At 50.6% G+C, this 24,191-nt stretch overlaps 1 protein-coding gene across 2 annotated transcripts; it reads left to right on the top strand.

The window, feature by feature from the left end:
* The first annotated feature begins 6,474 nt into the window (after positions 1-6,474).
* On the top strand, positions 6,475-22,614 carry HEATR6 (HEAT repeat containing 6). Of its 2 annotated transcripts, none has more exons than XM_030962884.1 (20): positions 6,475-6,772; positions 7,422-7,529; positions 7,897-8,037; positions 9,129-9,244; positions 9,747-9,861; positions 10,083-10,184; positions 10,579-10,716; positions 11,561-11,838; positions 12,547-12,724; positions 13,002-13,208; positions 13,830-13,929; positions 14,101-14,450; positions 15,450-15,572; positions 16,076-16,162; positions 16,912-17,046; positions 18,298-18,420; positions 19,424-19,548; positions 20,510-20,606; positions 20,979-21,183; positions 21,620-22,614. In XM_030962884.1, exons 1-20 carry the CDS (start codon positions 6,503-6,505, stop codon positions 22,168-22,170), a joined length of 3,549 nt encoding a protein of 1,182 aa, XP_030818744.1. In that variant the 5' UTR covers positions 6,475-6,502; the 3' UTR covers positions 22,171-22,614. The 2 variants fall into 2 exon arrangements, with proteins under 2 accessions (XP_030818744.1, XP_030818745.1); XM_030962885.1 differs by having other exon boundaries at positions 20,979-21,122; positions 21,620-21,799.
* The last annotated feature ends 1,577 nt before the right edge of the window (positions 22,615-24,191 follow it).

Raw genomic sequence — 24,191 nt, 5'->3', positions numbered from 1 at the left:
TTCCCAGACAGTGAGTCACAGCAGCTCTGTCTGTGCAGAAGCCATGTGTCTTGGAGCACTTTGTAGATGCAGGAGCTGCAGGAGCCTCGCAGGAGCCAACTGTGTTTATTAAAAGATGATCAGATGTTTCCTTCCTTAAGGCAGTGTCTAGCTGAGGCTGAGTAATAACTCATTACCAACGAGACAAATAACTGCTTATCATCAGGTCAGTGCCTTTGCCAGCCCTTCTGGTAGTGGTGGCAGGTGCTTTGAGCACGGGTGGGCTCAGCACCCAGAACAGGGGGTAAGAAGACCCCCTCCAGTCCCTGGGGCAGCCTGGGCAGCCTCAGCCTCTGCTCTGCTGCTCAGTGGGGTTTGGCCATGGATTAAGCTTGGGGACCAGCTTTATCCAGCCCTGGTGCAGCATGTTCCTGACTGCTGGAGAAGCCTTTGCATGCCACGTGGTTCCATCCTGGTGCTGGGGACTCAGAACCAATGTGCCAGAGCTCCTTGTGGCCTGATGGAAAAATCAGCAGTGGGCCAGGGCAGTGTGGAGAGGCATCCCAGGAGCACTGTGGGGCCATGGGTGAGGTGGGATGTCATGATCCCCCTTGTCCCCTGTCCCCACATGCCCCATGCTGACAGGGCTGGGGGGAGGCAGAGCAGGGCCAGCTCTCATCCCTGGGGCTGAGACCCTCTTGGGCTGGCTCAGAGGCTTTCCTCAGACGCCATCCTCTGGTGCAGCCACCGCGGTCCTTCCCTGCCAGATGCCATGGCATCTCTCCATGTCCTTTGTTCCCTCCTTGCTCACGCCTCTGCCATGATTTATGGCCGTTGCGGAGCAGCCTGGCTGCGGCTCCCCTGCCTGTCCAGACCCCTGGGCTCCGAGCCCTCGCTCCCAGCCTGGGGCAGGGAGCTCTTGGGCAGTGCTCTGACCCCCCTGCATTTGGGCCCCTTGCATTTAACCATGTGCGTGGCCTTTTCTTTCACCTCCTTCCAGCCTGGGTGTGAATGGAGTGCTTTCAGGGGGAGGAGATTGCTGGCAGCCCAGCTCTGCCTGTGCATTGGTAGCAGCCCATAAAAGCATCCCAGGAATTCGCCTCGGCGGCCCTGTGCGGGGTGAGCCAGTGAAAGACGCCCTTTGTTCCTGCAGCCCGGTCCCACACACCCTCCGAGGGCTGGAATCTGCAGAGCTGGATGTGTGCTCCCACTGCCTGCCACGCTGCACTCAGGCCCTCGGCAAGAGGTTTTCCCACGTCTCACCGCGGCCAGGGTGAGCAGGGCACTGAGAGAGGCTTCCCCAGGCTGTACCGAGCCGGGCCTGTGACCCCAGCCTAAGCTGAGTCAGAGGGACGGAAATCCCTTCTGCAGGGCTCCCTCTCCCCGCGGGGTTTGGTGACAGCTTTGGGGTGTGATTCCCGCTCCAGCAGGGAGGGCCGGGGGCTGACTTGGAGCCAGGCCGGCCCCGCCGCAGCCTGCACACAGCCGGCTGGCACCCGGCCCAGAACATGGCTCTGCAAGAGAAGAAATGCCTTTGTTGTTGTTGAGGAAAGCCCACAACGCTCCGACAAGGACACAACCTCTTCCTAAACCCTGCTTTCTCAGAGGGTTCAAAGTGACCTGGCCAGAAGCATCTGCTTCTCCATGGGTCAGCCTGGCTGGAGGAAACCCTGACCCACCTTGCAAGAGCTCCCTCTGAAACTGCCGTTTGCAGGGGCACCGAGGGATGTGGCACCCATGTGGTCCCTTCCAGAGGGGTGCCCACCCAGGGGTGCTGCTGGGGAGCCCCTGGAGCTCTTCTGGGCTGTCATTTGCAGAAGAAAAGCTTTGGGTGACTCAGCAAGGGGGGGGGCGGGGGGTGCCAGACCAAGCCTTGGACACTGCCTCTGTCCTGGGCAGGACTGACACATGCAGTTCAGGCAGAGCCTGGGCTGGCTAAAGATACCATGGTACTTAAATATTTTATAGAAAATCATTAAGCAATTAAATCTGGTGGATCTCACATCATAGAAAAGCAGCTTGAAGCCTGTGCAGTAAACAGGGCAATGCTTCCTGCTCGTTTGGGATGTCTTCTTGGAGTCTTAACTACAATCCTTGCTTCAAAATAACTATAATTATCTCTTAATTGCCATTATTGTTTAACATTTTTAGTATTTGCAAGTGCAAACTGTTACAGTTTTCCATGCAGATACAATCAGTAGCCGGGGCTCACAATGAAAGCAATTAAAATCCTGTGATTATCACAAGGCTGTGTGTCTCTACACCAGCTTCAATCTGCATCACTTGCCAAGATGTAGGCTAGAAACTCAGACAAATTTAGCATTTATTTAGTAACCCAGCAAAGCTACTACCTCTTGCTGCCTCCAATGATTTGCATCTACGGCACTTTTTGGAAGGACGGGAGCAGGGAGGGGAGGGGAAAGAAAGCAGTTTCTAGAATACATCCCAGGAGAATATACAGCAAGAAAAATTATGCACATGAATTATGCATCTGAATTATGATTTCACTCCTATTTTTGTCCGGATTAGCTCATGTTTGGTGTGCATCCCTGGCAGGGTGCTAGCAGAGTGTGCTCCAGCTCCCAGCAGGTCACTGCGGCTCTGGGTCCTGTGGTCCCTGCTCCACTGGCAGCTGCTTCCCAAGGGCTCCCGGAGCTTCCTGGGGATCCAGCCCCCCAGGAACCATGGCAGCCCCTGCTCCTGCACCCCTCACAGGCTGTGCAAGTCGTTTTTCTGTGTTAATTGAATGCCTCTCTTCTGTAAACACACAAGGGATGACAGCAGATTTGGGTGTAAACTAAAAAAGCAGGTCTGCGCTATTTTGTACAGAGGGGGAGGTGTTTGGAGGCTGTGCTGCCACCAGCCAGCCTTCAACGGTGTCCTCCGGGTCCCCAGCATCTCCTGGGGAAGGCAGAATGGAAACATCTTGGCCTCTGCCAGCTCTGGGGAGATAGACCCAGGAGAGAAGGGGAAGGTAGTATCAAAATCTCACCAGATGCAACTGCAATCCCAGCACACACTCAAGTAAAGCCAGCAATCCTTCCAGGAAAAACTGCTTGGGAAACCTCAGCTCCCTTCCCGGGAGGGCTGGTGACCCCAGGTCATGGATGTTTCCAGCTGTAAGGAATTTCAATGGCCCTCCTTGCCATTAGGGAGGGAATTATCCTCACTGGCCAAGTCAGCAGGGCACCTGCACCCAGGTGTGGGGTCCAGGCTGGTGTGGGTCTGAGCACAGGGCCATGTGGGGAGGCTTGAGGGGCTGGGAATGCTCCCTGGCTGGGTCCTTCCCTCACCAAACTGCATGTCCCATCTCTGCTCTGCCTTGGATAACACCCCTGACATCCCAGCAGTTGTTTGCATGAGAAAATGAGATTAGGAAAGTATTTCAAGCATTTGTGTCTGTTGCTCAGTGGCAAACAAGGCTGGAGCCAGTGCTGTTTGTCCTGTCAGCTGGCCCAAAGCTTGGGAAAACAGCTGGGAAGGCAGTGGGAGACACCCAGCTAAGCACCAGGGGCTGAATTTGCACAGACCTTTGGAGAGTGGGAAAGGTGGAGCTGGTGCAGGCAGAGGCACTGGCTGAATCCCCTTGCCAGGGATGGGGTACCTGCATGTGCACATTTGTGGGTACCCCTGGGGCTCCCTGGGATACCTCAGAGGATTGGGATTTTTCTACATGCAGGTGTTTCCCATCTGCTTTGAAATGCTGCTGGTAGGAAGTGAAAAGTCAGTAAATTTGGGCAGTCACAGGAAAGAGGAGCAAAGGCAGAATTAATGGAAACAGGCACCTTGGAAAGCCTGGGCTTGAAAGCCCTGAAATTGCCTGCTGAGATTTGGGCTAGTTGTGCTCCCAGAGTGATGAGATTAAGATGAACTCTCCAGTCTGCCTTTTGGAGGAAGGACACAGCTGCTGAGGCAGAGAGGCGAGGAGGAGGCCAGGAGAGCTGCAGCAGCTCCAGGTCACCGTGTCAGCAGGTCCCTGCCACATCCTGGAGCTCTCCTGTGGCTCCTGTTCACTTTGGTTTCCCCGTGGCAGCTGCCACTATCCCTGCATTTTCAAACCACCTGCCTGAGTTTTAAGGAAGTCAACCATATATTCAACAGGAATATCAATGTCCAGGAGCTCCGGGGGACCCTGAGATCACAGCAGCTAATACAGGGGTTCTGCTGAGCTCTGCTCCCCCCACCAGAGCTGGAATTCCTCTTGCATGGGGTGCAGGGAGTTGTTTAAACTTCCCCTGGTCCTTTTGGGGTTCAGGTGTCCTGGAGTGGGCTCCCATCCCTGCTGCTGGGATCCAGCCCAAGCATGCAGCACAGAGAGGACACTTGCTCCATGTTTTTAAGCCAGAAGTGGCTCCTGAAATCAATACAAAAGGAGATTCCTCTGCAGCCTAGGGAACCACCCTGTCCACGTTCTTCCCTGAGGCCTTCAAAGGAGCTGAGGAATCTAATTCCCACTAATTTGCTTTGAAAACACCAAGTTAAAATTGTAATTATGGCCTGGTGTCTTATTGCTGAGGGAAGACCCCAGCGGACTGCAGCTTCCTTGCTTCCCTAAGACATCAGTTTTGATGATTTATTAAGACTTACATTTTTAACAATATGATGTTGGCTAATGTTGGAAGATGTTCCTACAATTAATGAAAATTTCATAGACTGACTGGAGAAGAAAGAGACCATTTTATGTCCCCTACCAGATGGCCTAGACCAGCTGCTCACTTTTTTCTTTGAACTGTGATTCTAATGACTTCTCTGTCCTTTGAAGTCTGCTTAGAGCTGCTGAACCAGATGGATTTGCATGATAGTAGCAGTGCACGTTTAACAGAGGAGGACTTGTGCTATTTTCCCTCCTGGCCACTGCTGAATGCTGCAGTTGGGGGATTTGGAGGGGTGAGTAAACCGGAATATTGCCAGGCACTGGCAAATGTATCTTGGTGTAACATCACTGGCTTCAGTGGAGTTATTCCCCAAACCCACAGTGTCCTCACCCAGCTCTCAGCTGGTTTTGTTGCTTTACAACCCAGTCATGGATTTATTTGGGCCTCACAAAGCAGAGGTCAGAATGCACATTTCAGCACCATTTAAAAAAGAGGAAAAGAAGAAACAGCTTTAAATATTTTATTAATAAGTTTTAAAAATAATAAATCACAAAATAAAAGGGTGACAAAAGAAACAAAACTGGAAAAGATCCCTGAGTGTGAGTCTGGTAGGAATTTATGCAGAGCAGAGAAGCTGGGGAGGCAACACTGACATTCCTGGGTTTGAAATCTCAAATCAATAATGAAGGAGGCCACATCACTTTTTCACACTGCCTCCAGAGCACTCACAGGATCTCAAGCAGCTGCTCTCCCTGGAGCAATGTCAGGGCTGGGCTGGCACACGGCTCTCTAAAATCTCTCAGGACTCTGATGATCCTTGTGGGTCCCTTCCAACACAGGATATTCTGTCATTCTGTGAAAATCATCCCTGCACAATAATAGCATGCCTGGGGCTGTCTCTGCACTGTTTCCCTGTGCCTGCCTCAGAGGTCTTTAGGGACTTTGAGGAACAAACAGCACAGGACAAATGGAATGATAAAGGGAAGCAGCAGAGCAATTACCCAGAACCAGCCAGCCCAGGGCACAGACAGACGCCAAGGCCACGGCACTGGTGGCACAGAATGTACTGTTCTTACTCAAGGTGGTCAGTGTGATAAGGAAATGGAAGGAGGGTAAACCAGAGGTGAGGCTTTGCCTGGATGTGACATGGAAGGAAAAGCACCGTGTTCTGGCCCTGGAGCCTCCTGTTCCTTCCCAGGTGATGTGGGTGCCGCGTTGGCAGCAGTCTGTGTGCAGCAAGGCAGGAGCACTGGGCTGAGCCCTGCTGGAGTGAATGTCCCTGTCACCCAGGGCTTTCAGGCCTTGGCTGCTGCCCCCATCCTGTTCACAGGGAATGGTAATTTGATGTTATCTGTCAGCGAGACGTTAATGCAGATCCCACCCCCTTAAGGGGAGCAGGTTCCTGTTCACAGCCACTGGTCCCGGTGTCCCCAGAGCTGTGTGATGGCACCACGTTCTCTGTCTGGCCTGAACTGGGTACGGTCAGGGCTGGGACAGGGTATGTGACAGGAGCAGCCTCTCACACACAGCACAGCACCTGATTTTGGCTTACAGCCATCACATCCTCCACACCAGGCAAGATTCACATCGGATGCCGGGAAAACTTGTCCATGCAACACGCCTGGCACGGGCAGAGTCCCCATCCCTGGGGGGATTTAAAAGCCGCGTGGATGTGGCACTTGGGGACACGGTCAGTGACGGCCGCCTTGCTCTCGAGGGGCTGTCCCACGCTGGGTGACCCTGCGGTGGAACACTGCTGCTGTTCCCGCAGCCCCGGGCTGTCCCACAGGCGGGCGGGCACCGCCACCTGCCGCGGGCCCTGCCCGGCCCTGCCCGGCCCCCAGCGCCGCCGGGCCCGCCGGGCCGCCGTAGCCGCGGCCGCCCCGGAAGGGCTCCGGTTGCCATAGCGGCGGGGCGGGGCGCGGGCCATGGCGGCGGCGGGGCCGGGACAGCCGGCGGAGCCGGGGCAGCCGGCGGAGCCGGGCCCGGCCGGGTCACAGGCCATGGCGGGGCCGGGGCAGCCAGTGGAGCCCGCGGAGCCGGGCCCGGCCGGGTCGCTGCGGCGCTGCGTGGCGCGGCTGGGCGCGCTGCGGGCCCGGCCCGACGGCGGCGGCCGCCGCACGGAGCTGCACCTGCTCTTCGACCAGCTCATCTCGGAGAGCTGCGGGCCCGAGCCCGCGGCCCCGCCCGGCCCGCAGGTACCGCGGGATGGGCACCGGCACTGCCGCTGTGTCCGCGCGGGGGGGAGCAGGAGGAGGAGGAGGAGGAGGCGGCCGTGCCCGTGTGGGAGCGCACGTGTGGCGGGGCTGGGCGGGGGCCGCTGTGGGGACGGCGTGCTGCGGCTGTGCCCATCCCTGTGCCCCCCTGTGCTACCCCCGTGTCCCCTCCTCGGGAGCCCCGAGGGTTCCGTCCGCGTTCCCCCCGCTGCGGGCGGGACGTTCCCTCTGCCCACCTTCCCCCGGGCCCTTCCCCGGTGCTGCTGAGCTCTGCTGCCCTGTGCCGAAGCACTGCCCGGTGGAGATGTGGGTGACACCACTGGGTGGGACTCGGCAATTTTCATGGTTTGATGTTGGAAAAATAGTAATTTTTTAAGCCTTAAAGCAAGCCCTTGAAAGCTGAGCAGTCTAGATGAGCCACATGGATGCTGCTCCATTGGCAACACACAGTACTTCATTATTACGCTGGTTTGCCTTCATTTTGTTTCCAAAGCAGGCTTACTTTGCACTTTGGAATTAATTAATTTCTGGACAGTACTCTTCTGCTCCTTGATCTAACTTGGTATTTTTCTTGAGCCACTATTGCTGTCTTTGTAGTCCCTAAATAATAAACTGAGGCTTTCTCTTCCAGGATGTTTGTGCTGTGCTTGTCCAAGGCTGTCAGTTGGTTCCCCTTGATCAGGAACATCTTGTCAGCAAAGTCTGCCAGCTTATCCATCAGTTACTCAACAGATATCAGGTAGGAAGGGCTTGGCCATTCCCTCAAATAAGCCAGGGGAACTCTGTCTTTTTCCAGGGCTGTGGAGCCAACCTTCAGGCAGAGTTTCTTGGATTTTCACTGTATTACTTATTTTTGGGTAGCTGAGCTTCTGATCTTGCTTTAGCATGGTTCCTCATAAAACCACCTCTCAGTTAGAAGTGATTCACCATGAGAAATAGTCTTGGTTTTAGGAGACTTGTACAGATTTATCAATTTCTGGTCAGGTATGATTTCTGCTGTGTGATTTTAACAGCCAGATCACCTGAATCTCTAACCAATTTCTGAGGGTTTATTGAACTGCAGCAGTACAAGATGATGTTTATCTTGACCTTTTCTGTTACAACAGGTGATGGTTGATGAGCAGAGCTTGAATTTCCTTCTCTCCTACTGCATCTCTGCTCTGAGGCAGTGCAGCTCCTGGACACATGTTGAAATTCTGCAAGCCTTAGCAGCTCTTGTTTACAATAATGGGCCTAAGTGTCAGAAGGTGAGTTTACAAACAGAGAGAAAGTAACAACAAAAGTATTTGCACCACTGCTGTTTATACTTTATTTTTTCCAGAGAGAAAGAATAAAAACGTTCTCAAATTGTGTTACCTTTCATGCTAAGATCAGATCCCATTTAAATAGTGGTTGATATTTAGGGGAAAGATGAATTTCAGTTGTATTTATTAATAATTATTATTCCCATGTGGAATACTCTTTACCTGCAGGCTGCAGCTGTTGGAATCACCATTAAATAAGGGCACAGGCTTAGCCTGCAGACCGACCACCCTGTGCCTCAGGCAGGAAGACCATGGGGAGCTTGAAATTGCACATAACTCCCCAGGCAGGCTCCAGTGAGGATGCAGAAATCCATCCTGTAACCAGATCAGGGCTTTTGCTCAGAGGCTCTCAGGTATCAATCCTGTGTGAGCTCCTTGTTGCTGCAGCTGACAGAGTTTGAAAAGCTGAATCCACCTGCTGTCAGCAGCTCGTGGCAGCTTGCAAAGCAGTCTCTGCTGTTGGGCTGAGCATGGGGTGGTGATGCTCACAGCTTGGGAGCTGCCAGCTTGTGTGGGCTTGTAGCCCATGGAGTGGCAGCAGTTTGGTGCAGCAGTTGTTCCTAGCTCAGCTTCATGTCTGGGAAGAGAGCATAAACTGGGACTCAGCTGAACTGTGCTCAACTCTGTCCTTTCTTAACACAAAATAAGAGCACTTAAGGAATTAAGGTTTTCATACTGTTTCTATAAACAAAAATCTGTGTCTGGAATTTGAAATTGCAGCTGAGAATTTTTAGGTTTGTTTTACTTCTCATTATCGTGCTTTGATTTTTGATTGGTAATGAATTCAATTAATTTCACTAAGTTAGGTCTGCTCTGCCCATGATGGTTATCAGTGGGTGACCTCTCCTTGTCCCAATTCATAAGCCTTTCCTTATGTTTTCTCTCCCCTGCCCATCTGAGGGGCAGCTTTGGTGGGCATCTGGTGTCCAGCCAGGCTCCAGCCACCTCCCATGATATTCAGCCCCCAAACAGCAGGCCCAGGAGGCTGAGGGAGGAGCACTGACCCCTAATGGCTCTTGGTGGTTTGTTTTCAGTTCCTCCCGGATCTGCTGGGCAAGGCTGGGCTCCTGCTGCAGTTCAGTGACCCTGCCCAGCCTGACGTGGAGCTCAGGAGGGCAGCCGTGCGCAGCATGGCCAACCTGTGTCTCAGGTGGGTACAGCCCTTTTCTGGGGGGTTAGAAGGTGTACATCTGCCAGCACAGGGTGTAGGTGCATGAATTGGGAATGCAGAGCTTTAGCTGTGCATAAACCCCTAACTCTCAGTCTTCCAGAAATAATGTTACAGGGGTTAGTTTGGGGAAGAAAAGAAAAGCTTTGTGCTGCCTGGTTTTTCATGCAGAAGATTTCCTTTTGTCCTCTGTGTGGTAGAGCTGACCCCTTTCTATCATCCATCCATCCATCCATCCATCCATCCATCCATCCATCCATCCATCCATCCATCCATCCGTCCGTCCCTTTCCATCCCTTTCCATCCATCCCTTTCCATCCCTTTCCATCCATCCATCCCTTTCCATCCATCCCTTTCCATCCATCCCTTTCCATCCAGCCATCCTCTGCAGGCTAACAGGGGCTTGGGTGGGACTTTGTGTAACTTTACAAACCTGTGGACAGACTGTGAACCAGCCTTGTGTCTCCTCCTGCTCTAATTTTAGTGTCCCTGGGCAGCCGTACCTGGATGAGTCCTACAGAAGTGTCTGTTTTCAAACTTTCCTAATTGTTCTGCAATCTTCAAAAACCACTGATGTGGATGACATCACTTTTTGCATGGTAAGTGTGAGTCTAATTGTCTAAAATACTCTAATTAGGAGGTTGTGCTGCTGGAATATATGGAATTTGGAATGTTGTCAATTAGGATTTTGCCTTAAGAGTCCATAATTTATCACATTACTGTCCCAATTGAGCAAAACTGTAGCTGCCTAGAAAGTTACTTGAAAGATATGAACCTGCAGCATTTTGGGAGGGAAAAGTAAATAATTCTTTATTTTCAGTTACTGCAAAGTGCACTGAAAGGTGTCCAGTCGCTTCTCAATGGTGGGAAGATGAAACTGATGCAAATTGACCAAATTGGAGCTCTTCTGGCAGTGTTAAAGGTAAATCCTTAAATCCACCTGGAGGAAGAGGCAGCCCCTGGGAGGTTCCAGGTGCTGTTAAGTGGGAAACAGTAGAAGGTGAACAAGGGGGAGCAGAGAAGCCTGAGCATGGGGGAAATGGAGTGTGAGATGTTAAAGAAAAATATACTGAGTTTCTCTCACAGCATCTTCACTGCACTTCCCACAGCAGAATGTGAGAGGGAGATGGGAGGCTTGGGGCTTTTTGCATCTACTTAAAATCCTTGTACATGTAGATGGATTTCAGATGTTGCATGGAGATGTTATACACAGGAGAGGCAGGACCTGGGGAAAGGAGCACAGCTGAAATTGGTGAATTCAGTAAATCTGTGCATGAGAAAAGGACAAAACTCTAACCTTTGTGTTCCTGTTGCAGAAATGCATGTTCCATGGGCTGCCAGGACTGAGCATAGAGGTGCCCACAGCCCTGTACCCTGCTCCTTTACCTCAGTATGATAAAAGGTCACCTGTCAAGCAGGAGCAGTCAGAACCAGCCACCTCTAAGCAGACAGGGGTAAGCTGGGCTGCTCCTGGTTCTCCAGCCTGTTTGTTGTGTTGTGTCTTACCTCTCATGGTATTGGTGGCTCTTCACGTCCTGAGCATGTGGCACGTTTAATTCTTTGCTTCAAAGGTGATGATTACAAATTCTGCACTGAGTAAAATTGCTTTGGGAACTCAGGTGACAGGGACAAATGGCTCTGCAGGGCTTGGCTTCCCTCAGTTAAGCTCTGTGCAACAATTATTCATCCAGAGCCAAGAATTCCTGGCCTGCAGGCACGGGATTGCTGCGTGCAAACTCGCCAAAGCTTTTGATTTTATAAGTCACGTTTTCTATCCTAACACTTGCACAATCGTTTGACTCTTTCTTAGGGAAGTCAAGTTCATTTAAGACTGATTTCTTGCCTCATCTGTTCTGCTCAATCCTTCTACAGGTTATTTTTTAACGTGTGAATACTTCGGATTACTGATTATCTGAAAGACATTAGAGAAAATAAGGTTATCTAGTCATGTTGACTTGTTTTTATTTAGATGCTGAAAAGGAAGGTTACTTAGTGTTACCTACTGTAAATCTAAAAGAACTACAGAAGTATTTAGTGTTGTTCTTTGTGTGAAATATGATTTTTAGCTGAAAGTTTCCTTGGATATATTTTGCTTTAGTGATGAAGAAGTCAAAAGTTAGGTTTTGAGGCTATTCAGTTATAAACTGTTTACTTAGGTGTTACTGAAATTTTGTGCTTGTTGAAGAATTTAAAAACTCAGATACTAAAGACTGACTGTGTGTGGAGTATTGCAGAGACATGTAACTGCATTTATGTGTTTGTTAAGCATTGCCTAAAAAAATCAATTTTTTGTCTTAGAGCCGAAGAAAAAAGTGCAAAGGGAAACAAAAGAAGGGAGAGTATGGAGAAGAAGGAAGAGAAGATTCAGGGGATGCAGGAGAAGAGTCAGCGCTGGGAGCAGACATGGTGAAATTGCAGCTGGGGGATGTGCAGAGCAGCCCTTGCCCCGAGCCTCGGCCTCGTGTGTCAGACGTGTGTGCTGGGAAGGACCCCCCGAGCTGCCAGCCCTGCAAACGCCTCAGCAGCAGCGAGTCAGAGTACTCTGACACTGAGGGGGGAATACAGAGCAAAGTGAGGTGAGTGCTGTGCTCATAAACACACATGGGAGCCACAGAGCAGTGCCATGGGTTCATACAGAGCAGAGGGAGGTGAATGCTGTGCACACAAACACATGTGGGATCCACAGAGCAGTGCCATGGGTTCATACAGAGCAAAGTGAGGTGAATGCTGTGCACATAAACACACATGGGAGCCACAGAGCAGTGCCTTGTGTTCATACAGAGCAGAGGCAGGTGAATGCTGTGCTCATAAACACACATGGGAGCCACAGAGCAGTGCCTTGTGTTCATACAGAGCAGAGGGAGGTGAATGCTGTGCTCATAAACACACATGGGAGCCACAGAGCAGTGCCTTGTGTTCATACAGGGCAGAGGGAGGTGATGCACATAAACACACAGATCCACAGAACGGTGCCATGGGTTTATAGAGAGCAAAGGGAGGTGATGCTGTGCACAAACGCATGTGGGAACCACAGAACCCTTCCACACCATCCTTTGTTCTTCAGCAAAACTGCTGAGGGAATCACTTTCCCTTTTGATTTATGAGATGGTACGAAAAAATTGGAAGGCAGTAATTTGTGTTGGTGTGGAAGTAAATTTGTTCTTCCTCTTCCTGTTCTTGGTTTAAAAGATTTCGTCTCACAGCCAGCCACTAAAATACATGAAAGAGGTGGAGCCCATCCCTTGTCCCTGCTGTTTTCATTAATCTTCTTGTTTGTGTTTAAGGTCTTACCAAGCCAATGTTCGCCAAGGGGCTCTGGCCTGTTTCCTCTCCACTATAAAGTCAATAGAAAAGAGAGTTCTGTATGGCTACTGGTCAGCATTTGTTCCTGATGCCCCTGGTATTGGCAGCCCCCAGTCTGTGTCCCTGATGACTATTGCTCTGAAGGACCCTTCTCCAAAGGTGAGGCACTTCTGAGTACAAAAATTGTTCTGTTTTCCCCCATTAATCTTAGGAGTTGTCTTCTCTGGCCTTCAGTAAGTATTTGGCTACTGCCCAAGAACTAAATAGGAAGCATTGGCTAAGGAAACAAAGAATTGGTTCTGTATTGCCTAAAGTTATGAAAAAATGATAGTTGGAGTTGAATTTTCTCTTTCTAGAGAGGATTTCATATATTTTAAAATTCTCCACCTGCTCAAAGGAGGTGCTAAAAGATATCACAAATGTTTTATCATTTCAGACACGTGCCTGTGCTCTTCAAGTCCTCTCAGCCTTCCTGGAAGGTTCTAAGCAGTTCCTGTCTGTGGCTGAAGATGCCAATGACCACAAGAGAGCTTTTACTCCCTTCTCTGTCACCATTGCCTCCAGCATCCGGGAGCTGCACCGCTGCCTGCTGCTGGCCCTGGTGGCAGAGTCCTCCTCTCAGACACTGACACAAATAATCAAGGTACCTGCAGATGTGCCACATGCTCCCACTGATCTCTAGATTAAGTCCTGAAGAAAGAGTACACAGAATTGCTGTGAGATGTGAGGTGGTAGTGGTGGCAGACAGACCTTTGTCATCTCACAAGAGTTCACTGAGTCATCCTACAGAATCATGGAATTACAGAATGGTTTGGGTTGGAAGGGTCCTTAAAGATCACCTTTCAATCCCCTGCTGTAGACAGAGACACCTTTCATTAGACCAGGTTCCTCAGAGTTCCATCCAGAGTCTCAGGGTTTCTTTTCAGCACAATTCTCTTTTTTATGCATTTTTTAGTCTTTTTGGAGCTGAATGAACCTACAAAATTATTCTGAAGACTTACATTCACTTTAAAACTGGAATCCAAATTGACAAATCCTTCCATGGGCTATCAAAATTCCTTGGTCTTTGTGCCACCTCACAGTAGTTAAATCCTTGTTCTTAGGAACCAAGTTTGTATCCAGTGTTCACACAGCAGATAATTGGGGTGGCTTTTTTCAGGTGCCCTCAGATAATGAGCTGCCTGAGTGGCCTAAATTACAAATGTAAAAACAGACCTGTTGGAGGCCAGGCTGACATTGTAACCAGCACCTTTCTCTGTTTCAGTGCCTTGCAAACTTGGTTTCCAATGCCCCCTACAGCAGATTGAAACCCGGGCTGCTTACCCGGGTGTGGAACCAGATCAAGCCCTACATCTCTCACAAAGGTTTGCATTCTCTCTGCTGTATTGCTCCCCACCTCTGTGCTCCATAATTCAAAATTCAGAGGCAGTGGATGGTTATATGTTATAATCTATCTGAGAGAGGATGCTGGGCTGTCGATGAGGTTCTAATGGAGCTTTTTTTGCTTTTTCTTTTCTCCCCATTTTCTCTTGCAGACGTCAACGTTCGAGTTTCCAGCCTCACCCTGCTGGGGGCAATCGTTTCAGTGCAGGCACCTTTGCCAGAGGTGCAGCTGCTCCTGCAGCAGCCCAGCTCCTCAGGGCTGAGCAGCAGCGGCAGTGCAACCCCCGGGCGTGAGCAGTGGAGGAAGGCAGTGCCCTGGGCAGGGGAGAGCCCCCAGGGCAGCCCTGCAGGCTGTGCCGCCCCTGAGCCCTGCTGGCTGCTGTGCCTGTGCGTGTCCCTGGTCGTCCTGCCCCGGGAGGATTCCTGCTCTGACAGCGATGCCACCTTCCCCTCCCTGGGCAGCGTCTACGAGCCGTGTCCCCTGCGCCTGGAGGCCCTGCAGGTGGGAGGGCTGCTCCTGCCTCGCTCCAGCTGCCCCCTCACTCCTGGGGTCCCTTTGCTCCCTGCTCTCCCAGGAGATTTCTCACTGATTGCTGCTGCAGTGGGGCTGAGCTGCTGTGGCTCAGGGAGAAATGTTTCAGTCTTGTGGCCACAGCGGGACTGTCCCACTGCAAACCTGCTGCAGTGAGTTCATCTGCCTGGGAGTTTTATCTTCACTGCAAACCTGCTGCAGTGAGTTCATCTGCCTGGGAGTTTTATCTTCACTGCAAACCTGCTGCAGTGAGTTCATCTGCCTGGGAGTTTTATCTTCACTGCAAACCTGCTGCAGTGAGTTCATCTGCCTGGGATGTTTTATCTTCTGTATTTTTTTCAATATTATCTGGGGGTGTGTGCTGGCAGACTGTGAGTCTTCCCCATGCAAACTCCTCCATACAGAATCCAAATTAAAGTTTTGGTAGAAAACAGTGGGGAAGAGCCCTGAAGTGAGAAAACAGTCTGCAAGGAGCTATGGAGTGACTCAGGGAGTACCTGTGGATGCTGAGGCTTTGTTTTAATTTGGCTTTGTTTTAATTCATGTAGCTACAGCAAAGGGTAAGACTTTGGAACAAGCATCCCCAGAAGTCTCACTCTTTTTCTGGAACAGTAAATATTTGTTAAATCCAGCTTCACAGAAGGCAGCAGCAGTGTTACAGGAGGCACAGAATGTCTTGCTCTCAGTTTTTTTGGCTACAGGAGCCCTCACTTACACTAAATAATTCATGGCCTTGCTACCTGATCGTGCTTCTGTGGCTCTTCTTTGAACAATAAAATGGAACAAGGAGGCTTTTAATCAGCTCTGGTATTCCAGAAGTTGTGCTGCAAGGTGTATCTGTTACATCAGAGCTCAGGATATGGTGCCAGGGTTGATTAGCCCATTAACTTCATTTCAGTGTGTAGTTGGGATATTTTGGGCAAACAGAAGGAAGAAATGCTGAATAGAATTTCTTTTGTCTGTGTTTAGGTGTTGGCTCTTCTTGTGAAAGGTTATTTCCCTATGGCTCAGAGCTATTTCCTGGGACTTGGAGAAGTGGCTTGCAGATGCATGGAAGAAATGGATCCATCCATTCAGCTTCATGGAGCCAAAGTAAGAGCAGGAGACACCTCAACGTTGTGTTACCAGTCAGTTTTATCTGTCTGGGTCCTTTGCAAATGCAGATGAGTGGTGCTGAATATTCAGAGCATCTGTGAGTGTGATACAGAAATGCAGTACCCTGACACTTTGAGAAATGCACCTTCAGCTTCCAGTCGTGAAGTCTCAGCAGAATTTTGTTGCTCTGCTGAGTCACCAGGAAGCTTGGGAAGTGCAAGGACCACAGCACTGGTGCTTCCCTGGCTGAGCATCAGCTGGGGCAGGGACTGGGCTCTGTGACCCAAAGATTTCCTCTTTGTGCAGTGGTTTGTTATGCTGTGCTTGCTGGAGAATTTTTCCTCTAGAAAGGCTTTTCCTCTAATTCCAGTCATAGCAGGGACAGAACAGCCCAAACCAGTACTGAATCTTTTCTTTTTGTTTCCTGATGAGTAGATGCAGGTTCTGTAGCTCCATGAGTCACCCCTGATGAAAACCCCCTTGCCTTTTGTTGTCTGTAGCTTCTGGAGGAGCTGGGCACGGGTGTCCTGCAGCAGCACAAACCTGACTCCCCCACTGCCCCCGAGCAGAGGGTGCCTGTCAGCGTGGTAAGTGTGAGATTCCCTCCCTGAGCTCCTTCCCTGCCCTCTGCACAGTCCCTGGCACACACAGACACATAACTGCAGGGAGGCAGCAAGGCACTCAGGCTGCAGCTCTGTGGGTGCCAGTATGGACAGTGTCTGGAGGCTTCCTGCAGTCACTTGGCACTTGTTCCTGTCTGTGGACAGATGTCTTGGGGTTTATTTCTTTTACATGGTGTTAACCCTGTGTCTTTGCCTCTCCTCTTCCCAATGCTTGCTGTAGCTCAGAGCTGGAAGAACAGCACTGATTTTGTCTGTGTCATTACTGCTGCATAAAACTTTCAGAATTTTGGTGAATTTGCATTGTTAAAGTGCCAACCTGGTCACAAGTACAGAGAGAGTGGCCAGAACCACAATATAAGTGAATTTAGAGAAATTCATTAGCTGTTTGTTGGCCGAGTTTGCAGAAGCTGAGTAATATGGGCCTGTTTAAGTCTTCCTTCTGTGAGCAGAAGACAAGCTTAAAAATTTCTTTGGCTCATGCTAAGTTTTGAGCCTACTAGACAGGAAATGTGTTCAGTAGCATCAGGTTCCTGTTACTTGCTATGAATGTAAATTGTCAGGCAAATGAAAACACTCAGCTGTGTGGATTCAGGAGTGGGATTGCAACTCTATTTAAAGCAGTTCAAATTTCAGCATATGATGATCATCTTTAAGGCAAGAAGTTAGGCTTAATTGCTGAGTTTAGAAGATAAACCTGGCTGCTTCTCCTGCAGGTTGTGACCTTCTGGACGATGATGTTAAATGGGCCCTTGCCTGGCACGCTGCAGAACTCCCCCCATGCCACTCTCCAGACAAGTGCCTGTGATGCCCTCTCTTCTATCTTACCAGAGGCTTTCAGCCTCCTGCAGGTAGGAGAACACACCTTTAAATGTGGTGCTTTCACCTTTGAGGCTTTGTCCTTGTCCACCAGGTTACAGTAGTGTAAAGCCTTTTAAAACTTGCCAGGAGAAAGTAAAGAAACCTTCCCCAATTTTTTTTTTTGTATTTCTGAACGTTGTGACTGTTGGAGGCTGGAAAGGGCAGTGTTGGGAGTAATTAGCCTGTCAGAACAATTAAACTGTGGGTCACAGCAGCTGTTTGGCTCTGCCATGAATACCCAGCCTTGGCAGTGATGCACAGGAGATGGAGGACAAGGATTTCATGGCATGAGGGAGGGCTGAGGGATTGTTATTCTGCTGATTAATCCTTTGAAGAGCTAGCTGAGCCAATAGCCAGGGCCTGATGTTGTGCACCCATTTGCATGCGTGGTTTTCTTTCCCTTTGCAACATGAAATATGCTTTTAAACATGAAAGCCTTGGCAGTGGATCCCCCCTGCATTGTGCAGCTCCTTCTGTGTCACTGTGCCCTTGCTGGGGAGTGCTCTGCCAGGTCTCATTTGCCCAGGAATTGCTGCTCCAGCAGTATCTCTGGAATTCTCCAAGTACAGCATGTACTTCATCCCCCTGTACTTTGATCCCATCTCCTCTCCTGTCCCTGTGGCCAAGTGGGGTCAAGTCAGTGCCCACTCTGACCTTCTGTCATGGGCTGGTGAGCTGACAACCTGGCCAGGCTGAGCTCACCCTGTCCTGGTTAACGAGGGGCACAGAGGGAGGGGAGGCAGGAGCAGCCCATCCTCTGAGTTAGCTCTGATGGGCCATTCCTTCAGCATGAGAGCTAATACTGATTTCCTTCTTGCTCTTGCCCAACAGCAGAGATCCTGTGTGCTGGAAGCATTCCTGTTTCCTGGAATCACTCCTCAATTCACTTTATCCAGAGCACGCTCTGAGTGGAGGCTCCTTCAGACACAGGGAATTGGAGAGAATTTGTGTGTCCCTGTGGGACAGAGCTCCCTCAGCCCCCCTGCTGCCACTGCTGCTGCTCTTGCAGGGTGACAGAGATCCTGTGTGTCACCTTGACCTTGCTGCTGCTCTTGCAGGGCGACCAGCAGATCCTGTGTGTCACCTTGCAGGGTGACAGAGATCCTGTGTGTCACCTTGCAGGGTGACAGAGATCCTGTGTGTCACCTTGCTGCTCCTCTTGCAGGGCGACCAGCAGATCCTGTGTGTCACTTTGCAGGGTGACAGAGATCCTGTGTGTCACCTTGCTGCTCCTCTTGCAGGGTGACCAGCAGATCCTGTGTGTCACTTTGCTGCTTGGCCTGAACCACAGTGAGAACCCCCTGGTGAAAGCTGCTGCTGCCCGTGCCCTGGGAGTCTACATCCTCTTCCCGTGCCTCAGGCAGGTCAGAGCCAGCCCATCCCTTCTTCTGAGCCATTCTCTGATGAACCATAAGATGTGGGACATGGGTTTGTTTGCAGTTAATTTGCTTTACTTTTGGCCTGTAGTGTATTTATAGTTTTCCTTACTGGCTCCAGGCCTGCTCTTGCCTTTGAGAGCAGAATCAGTGCAGCTTTAAGGGAGGTGAAAGAGAAGAGGGAGGGAAAGGAGAGAGGTCAGGCTCCTCCCAGGCTCTCAGGGATGGGAGCTGGGTGGGTGGGTTGGCACGGAGGAGCTGCAAGAGGTGCGGGGGAGCTGGGATGAAGGGAACAGTGCTCTGGGGAGTTTGGTGTTGGACTCGATCCTTGAGGTCTCTTCCAACCTCCAGGATTCTATGATTCTAACAAGTTTTTAATGGGAAGCCTTCAGTTTTGCTTAAAACTAAGAAATAAAGCTTATTTGGAGGAAAAAGGGTTTTTTTCTACAAAATATCATCTTAGCTTGGCTGAGCTGGAAGATTAGTTTTTACAATGTAACCTTTAAGTGAATGATTTTAATAAAAAAATATGCAGTAGCTGACTTTGGAGTTTAATTCCAAAATATTTTGAAAGAAAATCCTTTACCATAGTCACATGTAATGTGCCATAGAGGAGAAGATTAGACAGGCAGTTCAACAGGGAGTCTGGAGAAGCAATTACTTAAGAGTGGGATTTGATGGGTATAAGGTTGGCAGTCCATGTAATTATGTTAAAATCCAAAGTAACTAAATCACCAATGGAATTAAATAATCCATAGAAGCTTTTCAGCAGCAGCTACCCAAGAGTGGTGGACTTGGTCAGCATTCAGGCTTGGACTGTTAATTAAAGGTCAGGCAAAGCTGCAGACAGCACCATGAGCTCATTAGAAGGTGTCACCTGGAAAAGTAAATGAGCAGAGCTGCTCTCTCTCCTTTTCCCTGGAAAAAGCAGAGTGTGTTACTAAGAAAATCACCTGTGTTTTGAGAACTGTGTGACTTTTTGCTTTGGCAGGATGTGATGTTTGTGGCAGACACAGCAAATGCCATCCTGAACTCCCTCCATGACAAGTCTCCCAACGTCCGTGCCAAGGCAGCCTGGTCCCTGGGCAACCTGACAGACACCCTGATCATCAACATGTACGTGGCACCCCCTGCCCTGTGTGTGCAGATTCTCTGTGGAAAGGGTGCTCAGGCACTGGGGGGCTGCCCAGGGGGGTTTGGAGTCCCCATCCCTGCAGGTGTGCAGGGAATGACTGGAGGTGGCACTCAGTGCTCTGGGCTGGGGACAAGGTGGGCATCAGGCACAGCTTGGACTCGATGCTCTGGAAGGGCTTTTCCAATCAAAATGATTCTGTGATCCTTAACCTCAAAAAAAAGCTGAATTTTAGCTTGGATCCTGCTTTCTAACCACCCTCTGCCTGTGTGTCTGCCAGTGTGGGACACTGTTTGAGCATCCTGTATCCATCTGGGAACACCTTCCACTATCCCAGCTTGCTCCAAGCCCTGTCCAGCTTGTCCCTGGACATTTCCAGGGATGGGGCAGCCACAGCTGCTCTGGGCACCCTCACAAGGATCCGGTTTTTCCTAATGTCTGATCTAAACCTACTCAGTTTGAAGCCATTCCCCCTTGTCCTGTCACTCTAAGGACAGACTCTTTAAAACTTTTCACTTTTCAGTTTTCCATTTCTTGCGTGTTGCTTGCTGTAATTACATGGTTCCTTTACTTTTAACATAACACAAGTAAAATTAATAAATATTTAACCCTTCCTCAAGCCAGAGACTGAGGGAAGCCCAACCTACTGTTACATTTTTAACAGGAAAATAGTTATCATATATTCCTTCTACAGAATTGCCCCTGAGCCATTCCTTGCCCTCTGTTTTTTATTACAGATTTAACCATTGCTAACCAGCTTTCTTGCATTGATAGTTTGGTTTTAAATTAATAAACATAGTGGTCACATGCAGAAAGGTCTGCCTTACATATTAGCCCTCAGAAGAGTGAAGGTTGTTCATGGGCCTTTATAAAGGGTGGTATCACATCTGTGATGTGGGGATGGAGCAGCCCAGCTGGGTGTTCACAGGGTGGTTCTCCTGCCAGGGAAACCATGGGACAAAGCTTCCAGGAGGAGCTCTCTGATCTCCTGCTGCTCAAATTGCTGCGGTCTGCCACGGAAGCATCCAAGGACAGAGACAAGGTAAGGCTGGGGGGAATAGGGTGGGCTTGGTGGAGTTAATTAACCCCTGCATTAAAAACAGAAAAGGAAAAAGGCACCAGTTACTTTAGGTCTCTTTGCCCCAGTGTTTGAGGGGAGCTGCAGCTCAGACCCTCCCCTGAGAGGATGTTCTGGGTTCCTGTGTTGTTTGAATTGCAGGGAATTTGGCTGGGCCTCTCCACAGTGCAGGGGTTTTGGTTTGGTTTGTGGCCCTTTGCAGAGAATGGTCTTCCTGGTGGCATTTAGGAAAACCCAGTGTGATTCCAGCTGTGCTCCTTGCTGGCTCTGAGATGATTTCACAGCAGGCTTCAAATCAAACCTGCCAAAAACCGGAGAGGTTTTTGTGTGTTCCAGGTGAAGAGCAACGCTGTCCGTGCCCTTGGGAACGTGCTGCATTTCCTGCAGCCCTGCCATGTGGCCAACCCCAGGTTCAGGGAGGCCATCGAGGAGTCCCTGCAGGCCCTGGTTGCCACGGTGGGCAGCGAGGCCACCATGAAGGTGCGCTGGAACGCCTGCTACGCGCTGGGCAACGTCTTCAAGAACCCTGCCCTGCCTCTGGGTGAGAGCCTGTCCCCTGCCCCGGGCTGCTCTGCACTTGGGGCCGGGCACATCATCACCTCTGCTGCCACTGGGGTGGAGAAGGAGGGGGGAAGGCAACGGAGCTGAGTCTGGCTGTCACAGCTCTCCCAGGGCTCTGCCCAGTGGAGCAGACTCAGCTCCTTCAGTGCCAGTGCAGGGGTAACTGCTGCGTTCAGCTGGGTCTGTCACGTCAGGAAACAGTGGGATTATAGGTGTGAATAAATGCCAAATGTCCTCTTGTAAAACTTCAGGACATTAACTCTTTTAACTAATATTTCATTTCATAACCCTTGATTCTCTCATTTAAACCACGATAAATTCAATAAATGTCAGCCCATTAAATATCCAGGAGACATGTATAGTTTTGCACATTTTGGCTGATTAAAAAAGGGAGTTTTTTGGGTTTTTTTTTTCAGGAGAGGCTCCTTGGGCCTCACAAGCTTTCAGTGCCCTTTCCTCTGTAGTCAAGTCCTGCAAGAACTTCAAAGTGCGGATCAAGTCAGCCATGGCCCTGTCCATCCCCAGCAGGAGGGAATGCTACGGCTCCACGGAGCAGTTCTGCCACATCTGGAGCGCCTTGGTGGTGGCCCTGCAGAGGAGCGAGGACACCGAGGACTTCCTGGAGTTCAAGTACAGCTCCAGCCTGAGGAGCCAGCTGTGCCAGGCCCTGCTGCACCTGCTGCAGCTGGCCAGGAGCTCAGACCTGCCCCTGCTCGGGAGCAGCCTCCGGGAGCACGGCCAGGCCATCAGGCCCTACGTGCTGCAGTACCTGAGCTGCCCGGGGCAGGACAGCGAGGCAGGGGCACCCACGGACCTGGGCGACAGGGAGAGAGCATTGCAGCGAGCCATCGAGCACCTCAGTGCCATGGAGAGACAGCTGCAGGGCAAGGCCAGGCTCAGAGTGTCCCTGTTCCTGGAGGATGTCCTGACACTCCACGCCAATGCCGCGGAGCTGGCAGAAGCTTGAGGGAAGTGAAACCCATTCCAGTGACCAAATCTTCCACAGCGAGCACAGAGCTGTGTTCCCTTGCACAGGACATCCAGAGGAAAAGTTTTTCCTGCTGCTGATATTAAGTATTTTGTTCCAGACTTTATTAATAATGCCTCTAGGACTTCTTTTTTATATTGTTACTATTTTTTATTGTTGTGTTTGGGGAACTCTGCCCTTCCTGGGGCTGGTTTGTGCACTTTGCTGTCACAGCGTCTCCACTTGGAAAACAAACGCCTTTTCCTCCTCTGTGTGTTTTATAAAGCTGCCTGTTCCCTCAGCTTATCTCAAAGCATTTTCTTCCTATTGCTGCAGGATCCAGAATCGTGTTTGTAAAGCAGGGGGTTGGAAGAATTTTGTTTTTCAGAGCACTGCAAATGTTGTCACTCTTGTGTTCCTGCAATAAACCCAAATATGCCAATATTTGAAGAATAGCTTAAAGCAAACAGCCTTTGCCTTTAGCTGTCTGTGTTCCCAGTGCTGTACACCTGGCCTGAGCCTCCCTGCTGCCTCCACTCATCCTGTCTTCCTAAAAAATCACAATTCCTTCTTTCCAGTTGGATGGTACTGTGCTGCCTAAGCCAGAAAATTCAAAGTAGGTTCTCCAAGGCTGGAATTTTGGCTCTCCAAGCACCTCTGTGGGAGGTGCAGTGGTGTTCATACAGCACATGGATTCGTTTGTGGTTCTGGAGTTCTGTCCCCTTCCATTCCTTTCTGCTGGTGTTACTTACTCTGTGTTTGCTCTGTGCTTACTCTGCTGATAGCTGGGGGAGTGCTGAGCTCTCTGATGTTGCTGGGGACAAATCAGCAGCTCCAGGAATGAGCAGGGCTCTGGGGCTCTCAGAGTTAAGTGCCTGCTGTCCTAACCCTGGGCTGGATGTTTGAACAGAGCTCAGGGCAAGCCCTGCCTGTCGTAAAACCTCTGGGGGATACAAAATTCATCGGCTTTGTTCTTCCACCCTCGCCGCTGGTTTCAGCAGGCCTCAAGGGCTGAGAGCATCCAAAACTTCCTGGAGTGAGGAAGCCTTTTCCAGGGGATGGATGGATGGATGGATGGATGGATGGATGGATGGATGGATGGATGGATGGATGGATGGATGGATGGATGGATGGATGGATGGATGGATGGATGGAGCCAGTTCTCTGTCAGGAATGAGTTCTGCTGCTGTACCAGCCCTGTGTGTGTGGTCAGGCTGGAACCCTGGGATGGAGGCAGAGCTGAGCATCCCTGCTGGGCCTGTCCTGGCTCCGTGACACATTTGCACTTCAGCTTCACTTGCTCCTTTCCTCTCTGCCTGCTGCAGCTGTAGCTGATCCCATCTTTGAGCTCCCCCACCTGAACCAGGCCTGTGTTTCTCCACTGCCTTGGGGAGAAATCTGCCCCAGAGCCACTGAAAGCAAGCACAGCTTTGCCTGGATTTCTGTCCCGAAGTTGCTGACATCTCTAGAGCTGCCCCCATCCTGTACCAGCTGGAATGCTGGGGCAGCTGTGGCACTTGGGAGCAGGGTGTACCTGAGCTGAGTGTACTCCAGCAGCCCCATTCAATGTCAGGCTGCTCTCTGAACAGAGAAATCTCTGGTTTTGTGCACCCCAGGAAGCAGATGGGAGCTGCTGTTATTCCCAATAGGGCACCCCCCTTTGCCAGCCCTCTGGGGACAAGGGGATGTGCCCTGCTGTGTCCTGTGCCACCCCTCACTGCCCATGAGAGCCACAGGGCAGCCCCCAGCCCCATCCTCCAGGGCCTGGTGGGGCACGAGGTGCTGGGGGCTGGGGAAAGGCAGCACCTTCCCCACCCTGGCCAAGGTTTTATTGTACTGCCTCTTTATTGTTGTGTTTACAAGCCAGGCCCTTTATAGGTTTTCCTATGAATAGTTCCAAGGAGAAGGTAATTACCTTATCACATGCAGGATGATTTATAGCCAAGGTGGCAAGGGACATTCAGCTCCACATCGGCTCTGTTTGAAAGACAATCCGCCCGTTCTTCCCGGGGTCACTGGGT

Source organism: Camarhynchus parvulus, chromosome 19, assembly GCF_901933205.1.
Source record: "Camarhynchus parvulus chromosome 19, STF_HiC, whole genome shotgun sequence".
NCBI classification, from domain to species: Eukaryota; Metazoa; Chordata; class Aves; order Passeriformes; family Thraupidae; genus Camarhynchus; species Camarhynchus parvulus.
This window is presented reverse-complemented; position numbering and strand designations above follow the sequence as displayed.

Excerpts from the sequence above, each read along its gene's own strand:
- HEATR6 (XM_030962884.1), top strand. The coding sequence starts at position 6,503 with ATGGCGGCGGCGGGGCCGGGACAGCCGGCGGAGCCGGGGCAGCCGGCG. Across the intron at positions 10,717-11,560 it reads CCACCTCTAAGCAGACAGGG|AGCCGAAGAAAAAAGTGCAA; the intron begins GTAAGCTGGGCT and ends TTTTTGTCTTAG. Across the intron at positions 12,725-13,001 it reads TGAAGGACCCTTCTCCAAAG|ACACGTGCCTGTGCTCTTCA; the intron begins GTGAGGCACTTC and ends TTATCATTTCAG.